At 43.1% G+C, this 10,685-nt stretch overlaps 1 protein-coding gene across 8 annotated transcripts in view; it reads left to right on the top strand.

Annotated features, from left to right (window-relative positions):
• CNOT1 (CCR4-NOT transcription complex subunit 1) overlaps positions 1–10,685 on the top strand; it is a 60,342-nt gene that overhangs the window by 5,165 nt on the left and 44,492 nt on the right. For 7 of the 8 annotated variants that reach the window (XM_027698374.1, XM_027698371.1, XM_027698370.1 and 4 more), the window contains exons 2-6: positions 5,272–5,548; positions 9,063–9,170; positions 9,843–9,941; positions 10,422–10,490; positions 10,595–10,649. In XM_027698374.1, the coding sequence (XP_027554175.1) occupies positions 5,447–5,548; positions 9,063–9,170; positions 9,843–9,941; positions 10,422–10,490; positions 10,595–10,649 (433 nt within the window). In that variant the 5' untranslated portion in view covers positions 5,272–5,446. Of the gene's footprint in view, positions 1–219; positions 301–5,271; positions 5,549–9,062; positions 9,171–9,842; positions 9,942–10,421; positions 10,491–10,594; positions 10,650–10,685 lie in introns of those variants that run through there. The other variant, XM_027698368.1, reaches the window with a different exon arrangement.

Below are 10,685 nucleotides of genomic sequence, written 5' to 3'. Positions count from 1 at the left end.
ACCGCGGCCCTCCCCGCCCCGCCGCCCGGTCCTGCGGCCGCCGCGGAGCGACGGCGGGAGCGGCCGAGAGCGAAGCCCGCGGGTGCGCCCGGCCCGCGGCGCTCGGGGCAGGGGGAGGCGGTGGCGTGGCGAGGTGGCGGGGAAGCCGCCGGCTCTCGGGCCGTTCTCATCTCTCCCCCTCGGCTCGTGTGGCGCCGGCGGTGACAGGTGGAGTTCGGAGCGCTCCGAGCCGGGCCGGGCCCGGCGGCCTCGGTAGGAGAGCGGCGTTGTTGTGACTTGCCCGCAGAAAGCACGGAAAAAGTGAGCGATAGTAAATAATCCGGTGACATAACCTCCCTGCGGACCACACGGGAGAAATCCGTCTCGCCGCCGTCCTCCAGTTAAGAACACGCTGCCCAGTGAAGTGGACTCGCTTAATTCGAAACTAGAAATAGCAACAGTTGGGTGTTTTGACAGATGCTGTATGGGTACAATGCCTCCTTTGCAGTAGTTCTGTAACTTGGATTAGTACTATTTGCTCCTTAAACAAGAGGTTTAGCGAGTAGCCATAGTTTAATTTCAACATGTCACGAGCAATTTGGACTGTATTTTCAACAGAAGTGAGATAGTACTAAAAACACAACCCCTTGATGTTGATACATCATGGGCTCAGGCTGTCTCTGGTTCCCACTTGTTGCAATAAAGCATGGCATCTGCTCTCAGGAACTTCTTTTTTTTTTTAAGCAGGTAACAAAACAGGTGTGACCCTGACAAATCATTGTTAGTGCACACAACTGAAGTGCTTCCTGTTTCTAAGGTAACTACTTTGGCATTGGCTGAAATTATAGGTAGGGTGAGTCCAGGTGGGGTGACTCTTCTAAACAGGAAGCAAACTTAGTTGCTAATAGGCTTGCTTGTCTTTTCTAGGCTTGTTGCCTTGATTTTTTTTTTCTGCCTTTTTGCTTTCAAGTTCCCTGTTAACTGTTGATGCTGTTGGCTTGGTGTTTCCAAACCACTCATAGCCAACTTGCTGTCTGCCTGTCTCTCCTCTTTGGAGATGTTTAATTCATTTTAATTGATGCTGAAGTGGCTACTGTTGGTGTTGAGCTGAGCAAGTGGGGGAGAAACTGTGTAAACATAACTTAGGAATAGAGAACAGTGATATTTTGTGACCCCTTGATGGGACATCACTAAATCACGTTGAGAATTCTTATCACTGAGAATCTTGGTTGAGGACATCACTATTTTAACCAGATTTATCTTTTTTTTTTCCGATAAACATCCCCACTGTATAAATACTGCAGTTCTTTGACTTTTAAAATACCATTTAACTGTTTCTAAACACTTTTTGGATGGTAAAACAGCACAAAGCCTTTGAGAACAGGTCCCTCCTTTCCTTTCCTCCAGCAGAAACTTTATGCTGCAATGTTTGAAGTGGGAAGTGAGAGTTTCTTGGTTTTTTTTTAAAAAAAACAGTCCAGGTTGAGATGTGAGATGCCTGAAGCAGCCATGTCATGCTTGGTGCATGTGTGGTGTATTTGAGGTAGGTTCCAAACCTGAAACTCAGCTGGCCTGAGTGTGTGGAAACAATATTGGTGCTTAGTTCAGCCACACCATTGTGACTTCCAGTTGACTGGAATGTGTGCAGCTTTCCAGTCCATAGCATGTTCAGGTGGCTCTTCTATGTGTAAACACCTACATTTGAACTGGTCAAACTAATTGGGAACTTATTTTACTGCTAATGTGCCTTAGACTGCAAGGTTTTTCTCTCAGAAGTTTTCAAGGTGGTAGATGTCCTGAAATCTAAAGTATAGTGTAATTCAAACCCTCCTTTCTCCCTTGGATTGCTTCCCATGTGGGGCTTTGGAGGTGTGTGCTGCTCTTCCATGTGTTGTCTTTGTGTGTGAGTTTGAAAAGAGAGTAAGAGACAGTTCTGAAGAGCAGGCTTAGCAGTGGTTCCTTCAGCATGTTTTCTGTGATGTTTTTTGACAGGAGTTTAGAACCTAATCAGTGAACACGTTGCTGTTTGTGTCACTTGAGCTGTTTTATCCTCCACATGCAGCATGTGTGGCCTAAAATCGTTACAGCTCTTGAAACACAGCGGGAATAGTTAGTTAATTCTGCAAAATACTGAAAAATATTCCAAAGTTCAGCTTTAACTATTTTGAAGTTACTTTCTTTGTAAGGCTGTTCCTGAGTTTATGGAAGACTTCAGGTTTGTCAACTTCAGCATCAAGGCTGAAGTTACTCCTGGTGATTTCTGGTTAATAGGGAGTGTCTTTGTCGCACCTGGTGGCTGGTTTCATATTGACCTTCGATTTTGTGCTTCTTGAATTCATGCCTAAAATTTTATCACATTTGTGTTTTAATAACCCAGCAGAATTCTGCTGTTGAAAAGAACCCACTGAAATGCCAAATGCTTTGCTGATGGCCTCTTGTTTTCCTTAGAGTGTGTTCAGGCTGTGTATCAGGCTGTAGATTTTGGTAAATATTTTCTACCTCTGTGATGCACGATATAAAATGGTAATATTGTGAGAGCTCCCGAGTCCTGTGTCTAGTATCTTAATCCATTACTGTAATATAGGATCTGTGACTGAAAGTAGCTAATTTTGACAGTGAATCTAAATTTTTTTTTATAAAATCCGTGTGGCTGAAGCCTGACTTGTCTGAATCTGGCAGGTTTGTCCCATGGACTGAAAGCTTCCTGAATGGTTGAGGCCGGTGTAGGGAGATTCATTCCCACAAAGGATATATGCATCTAAAAATAAAGGCTGCTCCACATAGCATTCATAGCTTTCTTAATCAGTGCTCTAGTAATTGAATTTTAGCCTTGCACTGAATGACCAGAGAGGTACCTGTGCAGTTCTGCTTTCCGGGCAGGATTCCCTCGGTTCCTCGGATTTTGTGTATCTTCTAAGTTGTGGTGTTTGAACCTCTGAAATGCTGTTCCTGTGGTGCTTGTGGGAGCTGTCAGGGTTTGCCGTGTGTCGGGACACACTCCGTGCAATCCATATGTTTAGAACGTAAGTGAGAAGCTGTTTCCTCAGCTATTGTGTTCTGTCCTTGAGTCGCCGTGTTTGCTCAGGCTCTTGTTCTGCTTCCTTGAAAGGGAAAATCCCATTTTGCCTCCAGCTTGGGTTCTCCGGTAGCACTGCCAGGTTTTGCAGTTGGGAAGTGGCAAAGCTTCTTGTGCTTCCATGCAATCAGAGCATGCTGAGATGGTAGTCCCTGCTTTTGGGGGAGACAACAGAGATGCTAATAGGAGGGCGGGACAGTCAGTGTCCCTGCTCTGCAGGGAGGATCAGATTATGGATTGAGCCCAACTCGAGAATTCCAGTACCAAAAAGCTTGATTTTTAGGTGGAGTAGGTGTGAATTGCTGTGCTATTTGTATTGGTCTGAGCAAACTCTTCAAGTTCTGTTACTGTTAAAAAAAAAGTCGAGTTGAAGTTTTGCTTTGTGTCCAGTTCTTGAGTCCTGCTTCAAACATCCCCTGAGTTTTTTCAGGCTGGTTACTGAAATCTGGTGCTCTGATGGGACTGGATTCCCCTCACTGCCTGCCTGGCTTTGATGGGTGCAATTACTGTGCCAGGGTCTGTCTGTTTGAATTTTAACAAATGTTTCACAGAAGCTTCATACCAGTCATGTATGTTAAACCTTGCCAGTAAGGTTGTCTTGGAAAGTGTGTACTTGCCATGCCTAGTGACATTTTCTGGATTATTCCAAAAGATGAATTTTAGGATTATTAAAAATTTAAAAAATGGGATACTGTGCTACTGAGAAATGTTTTTAAACTTTTGTGTCAGTCCTCCCTTCTGCAAAGGTGTTTCATGGTCAGTGGCCTTTTAAAGTGTGTGTGAAGGTAATGAATTCTAGCTTGTCAGATGTACTAAAAAGAAATGGAAGTTTTGTGTAATTCTTCTCACTGCAGTTTTAGACGTGCCCTGAAATTCTTTCAGAGCCCAACTGCCTTGTGATTGAAGAATGCTTTCAGTATTACTGCTTGAAAATTTGTTCTTCATGAGATGTGAGTTTTATTGCATAAGAAGGATCTTTCATGGCTTCTTGGGGTAGGCAGGGTTTTACTGTGGCATAATGAAAGTCTGGAAGTCGGTTAATTTGGCTTTCCTTACAAATAGTTTACACATATAGTTATTTAATATGATAAACTTCTCGAGAGAGCAGAATGATCTTCATTGTCTCTGATAAGGTTTGTTGCTGTTGATGCTTTGAAATGTAGGCAGATGTCAAATAAGGTGTGGATCTAAGTGTGAACGATGAAATATAAAGGGAGATGAGGAGAAGAGTTCTGATTGTATCCAGCTGCCTGTTGCTGCTCCCGTGGGGTCTCCCAGGAGGAGGGGTGGCCCTGGAGCTGCTGCAGGAGTTGCTCCCTGCACTGGTTTGCCCTCGGTGTTCCTCGTGCCAAGCGAACACATCAGCCGGGCGATCCATCTCCATGATGAGGCAGAAATCGTGTACTGGTGGTTTTGGCTGGAGAGCCAAGACAGCAAGGCAGTAGTTTTTATTCTGAAAAAGGGATCTTCAGACTCTTGGCATGAAGCCCAGTGACCTTTGTGTTTTGATCGAGTAGAGTTTCCAAGCAGCTACTTTCCAGCTTGATTCTACCTCTGATAATGTACAGTGCTGCTTCGTGGAGCAGCTTAGGGCCTCCTTTGAGATTCCTCAGGCTGTTGGATATGCAGGACTTGCTTTGGGATGCAGTTTTGTCACATTGGCAATCTGTAATTTAACAGATGAGATGTCAAGTGCCAAGTTTTGTGTTGTCATAGAAATTTATTAAGCTGGCAAGCTCTGCTGTTGTAGCTCACTGGAAAGCTGTTTCAGTATAAGCCAAATGTTAGGGTTAGTTTATTGCAGTTCTTTGTGTGTTGCTCATTCACAATTGCTTGTTTTGGTGTGCAGGGTTGAGGCAATACTGCTTGGATGCAGCCGAGGCAAAATATTGAGGAGATGGTAAAAGCACGTTTTTTATATAAACTTGCGATCGATGCTTTGAATGACTCTGACCTCTGATTGTTGCTGTGGGGTAACTAATTCATTATTCATCTCATTTTCTTCTTTCTCACAGTGCTGAAAGGGTAGTCATTCTTCTCTCTGAGCTGTTTGCTGGCTCTTTCAGACTGGCAAAATGCAGAAACAAATAAATGTGGTCGGGTAGTGTGGAAACAACTAAGCTTGTGTTGTGAAAACTTGATAGTGCTTCTTTTTCCTCGCGGGCACAGTTATGTGACGTTGCTGCAGAAGCTTAACGTGATCCTGTTTTTTTCAGGTGCCATGTTTCAGAACAGACGAAGACAACTGAGAAAGAAGAGCTGAAGAAAGTAACACAGAAACAAATACAGGCTAATTGGGGGAAAAAAAATTGACCTGTCTCTGAGGTGACTAAAGGGGAATAATGGTGATTTTGCGCCGGGCTCGGCCGCCTGCTTCCGCCCCAACCAGCAATGAATCTTGACTCGCTCTCGCTGGCCTTGTCTCAAATCAGCTACCTGGTGGACAATTTAACCAAGAAAAACTACCGAGCCAGCCAGCAGGAAATACAGCATGTAAGTAAAGGGAGACAAAAGTGCTACAAAATAAATTTTGGAAAGAGAACCGGAGTGTTGAACGGAGTTTCTCTTCTCGTTGGAACTGTGCTCTGCGGTGCTCTGGTGTGTTACTGTGACTGTTCTCTGTGGTGTTGGGAAGCCCAGTGCGTGTCTGACACTCCTGTTGGTTCATCTGTCATGGAATACAGCAGCTCAGAGCCCAGACCAGTGTTAACTTTGTAGATGAATATCAGGATTAACTGCTGCTCCTGGGGCAAAGCTTTCCTAACTCCTCTAGGTTAAATCTTTCAAGTTTTGGACATTCTGCAGAACACTGTGGGGAAGGAAAACATACACATTTTGAGATGTTGCACTGAAAGCGTGAATATGTGGTAATTTACATCTGAATGCTTTCACTTACCTCAGGTGGAAGTTTTTTGTCCCTCTTCTCATTCAGTGAAGCATGGCTTGTTGTGAAGCCAAGCTGATTTTCTTGGCCCTGGGTTTTCAGAAGGCAGGCAGAGTAACTGTATGTTGAGACCCAAATATCTGTGATCTGTGCAAGAATTCTGGTTTAACTGACCTTTTTAAAAATAGCTCTGACTAGCAGGGTGGACTGAAAAGCATTATCCACAGAGGAGTGCTTAGGAGGAAGTGAATGTTACTGAGCCAGTTTTAGAAACTGGTTTAGTTCAGTTCCCAGCAGACAGCTGGGCCACTTAAATGTTTTTTTTCCTCCAGCAGTTCTGATCCTGCAGCGATTTGAATCAGATCAGAGGGCCAGAGGGCTTAGGCAGTGTGAGTTTCTGATAACAGTTGTTATCTGTAAAAGTGCATTCATTGCTTATCTCAAGGTGAGAGGAGGGTGATTCACTGCTTTAAACGTAGGGCATGGAGATGGAATAGATTTCCTGTAAGTTCTGTAACTTTCCCATGTTTTTGCAAGTTCAGTAGTCCACTGTCTTATCTGTGATCACTGCTGTGCTTTTGAACAGATGGTTTCTGCAGCGAGGTGTGACTGAAGCATGACTTGCAGATCTGTCAGGTGAACACTTGCATAAAGGATAATAAACATTCCTTTGATTTGGGAGAAGATGTGGTTGATCTGCCATTCAGTTGGAGTCTTAAAACGAGCAGATTGTCCCTCACCCTTCACGCCAGGCCTGTTCCACTCACTGTGGTGAGACTGGAACCTGGTGTGTGGAAATGGCTGGTTTGTGTAGGTTGGGTTGTGAGACAGATCTAGGATTTCAAGACTGAATTTCTAAAATCATCTTAATCCATTGTCTTTTTTTCCTTTTTCTCCTGGTATTGCTTTACCTCTGGTTGCTAGTGCAGTTTTTCCTTAGTTGAAGAGATTATAAATGCTGTAAGTCTGTCTCATGGTACACTGCTTGGTGTAATGTTTGAGCATGATTCACACAATTTTACAATGCTTCCATCTAATGATTGTACAGATGTGGAAATCCATACTTGGAGTTGTTCTTGTCACAAGTGACCAAAATGACACTTGAATTTAAATACATCACTCAAGCTTAACAGTGGCAAAGCTTGAGCAACTAATTCCTTTGTAGATGTGCTGTCAGTAGTCATTTAACAGAGGTGATGCTTTAATTCTGCTTAAAAAAAAATGTATGTTGAAGAGAACCTGTTATGCATTTGTCAGACACAAATTCTAAAGAATGGCTTCCTCTGAAGTGAATTTTTGTGGTCTCCTTTAAAAGGAGGGCCTGGTCAGAGAGGAGGGAAGGGCTTTGCAGACAGGTTCATCTAGGAAAGCAAAACTTCCTGAATCTAGAAAGACACAGTTATTTTTTGATCTAATCATGCATTTGTCTAAACAAAATCCAACTAGTTCCTGTGTGATAATTCCAAATGCAAGTGGCTCAAACTTTATCCTGAATCACAGACTGGTTGAGATTGGAAGGGACCTGTGGAGATCACCTGGTCCAACCTCCTGCTCAAACAGTCACCTAGAGAGGATCGCCCAGGAATATGGATGGACACTCCACAACCTCCCTGGGCAGCCTGTGCCAGTGCTTGGGACACCCTTGTGGTAAAAACTGAGTCTTTAGATCTTATTTTATGACTGGATACACTGTCTTGTAAGTGTATATCCATAACTCTGGGCTGACATACCACAGACATGGATATTGTAGCCTCTGATCCAGAGGCAGAGCTAGATCTGACTTGGAAGTTCCTTTGCAGCGGAACAAAACTTGGCAGCCACTGGAATAAGCAGGTTGTGAGGGAATGGGAAGCACAGTGTCTTAGGTAACAGAAGAAAAACGGAGATGGAAACAATCAAACATCAGAGCCTGAAGCAGCCCTGTTTGTCTCTTTGCACAAAGCAACTACAAGGGCGTTGGGGATGGGGTGAGGCAGTGGGCTGGGTGCAGGCAGGCAGGCCAGAGGCACAGCTGCAGGTTTGTGCTGGCACTTGTGGCGTGTGTCCTGCAGCTAGAGAGGAGGAAACAATGAGAAAAATGTTGCCAGTAGATGAAAGTTGGGTTTGTCATTAACTTCTACTCTTTGGACAAAAGAGGCAAGCTACTATTGGGTATGTGACTTCAAATTTCTGCCAGTATGGATTCTATTAAAAACAAGTAGTGCTGTGTTCTTAGATGGGGTTTAGAGAAATGAATAAGCTCTGAAACAATCTGGAGCTGCTTCAGACAACAAGCTGATGAGCTGGTCTGTAGCCAAGAGTTAAGGCAAATGGTAGGGGGTGCTAACAAGAATGTGATGTTAAGGTTTAGTAATGAATGGTGGTGTTGAAAATTAACAGATGTAGATCACCTGTTTTTGACAGGTATTGGATACAGCTGAATGAGCTCTAATGACTGGGGAAGACTTGGTTAAAGGTCTCAGCTGCAAGTGTCCAGCATGTGGTCTTCTATTTTAAAGCTTGCTAATGAGCAAGTTTGAGATGAACTTTTTTCTTTAGATGGCAGAAAAAACTTCCCTTGTGCCTTAAAAGACCCAGGAGTAATGGCAGTCGAGTCAGTCACACCCAGGAGACAATGTACAAGCTGCCTGCAAGATCAGTGGAGATGCTGATGGCTTGTCTCCTGGATAAATTCCTGCTGCACAGACATAGCTCAGAGGTGCACTCTGTCCCAGGGCTGTGCTCTGGAGGAGTTGGGCACTGCAGCTGTGGGGAAAAGTGGGGGAAATGAGACCATGGCACTGTGGGTTCTGGGCTGCTTTGGTGGCAGAGAGGCTTGAAACCATCCTCTGGGTGACTCAAAAACCCTTTTAACTTTGTTTTTTAAAAATACTACCCCTGAAATGCGTGGCTTCTGTGCCAGTGACTTGTGTCTGGGTTCTTTATCTCTTCATTTATACTTTTATTATGCCGGTAGGGTTAATGACTTGGCTTTTAGGTTACTCATTAAGAAGGAACATTCTCAGCGGTTTTGTTGAAACTGTAGATGACTTAACCACTGGAAGTATCCATGGTACCAGACCCAGATCTTGCTCTGTAATCACTATTTGCTACCCAGCTGGTTTTTTTGATCCTTTTTTGCAGATTGTGAACAGGCACGGTCCCGAGGCAGACAGGCATTTACTACGCTGTCTATTCTCGCACGTGGATTTCAGTGGCGATGGTAAAAGCAGTGGCAAAGATTTTCATCAGGTACAGTTTGCACTGAGGCCTCTGTTTATTAGTTGTGGTTGTTAAAAATCTGCAGTGGGATTTGATCCATGTTAAGCACAAAGGCAGGTTAGAAGCAGTAGCTTCAAACAAATTTCTGATCCGTGGCCTTTCAACTGCAAGCACCTTTCAGCAGTATTAAGTCAGAAGACAACAAGTTATTGATATCTGACTCTTGCAATCTCTTGATCTGGAAAAAAACCCAGATAGCATCAGTACAATTGCTCTTTCTACCACATGCAATGCTCTGTTGTGAAAGCCTTTCTGTGTCTTTTAAAACTTTGTCCAAATCCACTGACAGTTCTCCTGGTGACTGTGTCTATTGGCAGGAGTGTTTTCGTCCTTAAAAAGTTTTACCACAGGCTTTTTAGCTCATAAACATGAATCCAATACTCTTAGATTCTTTTGAACATGTGAGGATGATTACAAAAAAATGAAACACTGCACATGTGATATGTTTTATCACTTTTGTCTTAAAAGCAAAACAAACCTGAAGAAAGCTTGAATGAAAAGAAACTAGTTAATGTTAGTGAGAATTTGGGCACTTACACATATCTTATCACTGTTTATTTTTACTACACGAGCTGGACAGTAGTTTTGTTTTATTGTCCTGTTACGAAACTGCGAGTCTTCAATTTATCTTGTTCTTTTCAGACTCAATTTCTGATCCAGGAGTGTGCGTCGCTGATTACAAAACCAAACTTTATCTCGACGCTGTCCTACGCCATTGACAATCCCTTGCACTATCAGAAGGTTTGTATGCTCAAAGGGGATCCCACTGGCAGCTGCTGCACTGAATTGGTCTGTAGGAAACCAGCTGGTTTTCCCTTGTGTTCCCTTTTTGTACTAAAATCTTCAAAAATTGAGCTTGCCCAATTGGTGTGGGCTTTTTGTTAGTCACTCAGAATGACTGCAAACTAATTTTAAAGCTTTATCTAATGTTGGTATTTTATGTCTTGTTTGTGGCACCAGAACAAAAATAAATCATCAGTGATCCTGGGTTTTTTTATATGAAAGCCATGATAGTGATTTGATAGTGAAAGAGTTGGGTATATGGAAGAAGCTTTTAGTTTAGTTGAAAGATGTTTGTTTAGCCATATAAGCTTTGTGTGAACCTACAGCAGAATAGTTACTAATATTCCAAACTTGCAAATGGACTCTAGATAGCCTGGCACATTGCAAATGAGACTAACCCCATAACAACTTCCATTTAACTCTTCTTACCTGTTTCAGAGTCTAAAGCCTTCACCCCATTTATTTGCCCAATTGAGTAAAGTCATCAAATTAAGTAAAGTTCAAGAGGTAGGTAAACACTTATTTCAAAAATATTTTAATGTTTTTTTTTTTTTACCAAGCATGTTAGAAAGGATGATGCCCCTTACTACAATGTTTATTCCTGTTTGCAGGTGATATTTGGTCTCGCTTTACTGAACTCTTTCAGCTCAGATCTACGAGGTTTTGGTAAGTGAAGCTTCTGAAGTGCTGCAGCAGGGCCAC

Source organism: Neopelma chrysocephalum, unplaced genomic scaffold (assembly GCF_003984885.1).
Source record: "Neopelma chrysocephalum unplaced genomic scaffold, ASM398488v2 Primary Assembly neopelma1_125, whole genome shotgun sequence".
Classification (NCBI taxonomy): Eukaryota; Metazoa; Chordata; class Aves; order Passeriformes; family Pipridae; genus Neopelma; species Neopelma chrysocephalum.
Note: the sequence above shows the minus strand (reverse complement) of the source record. Positions and strands in the feature narration are given on the sequence as shown.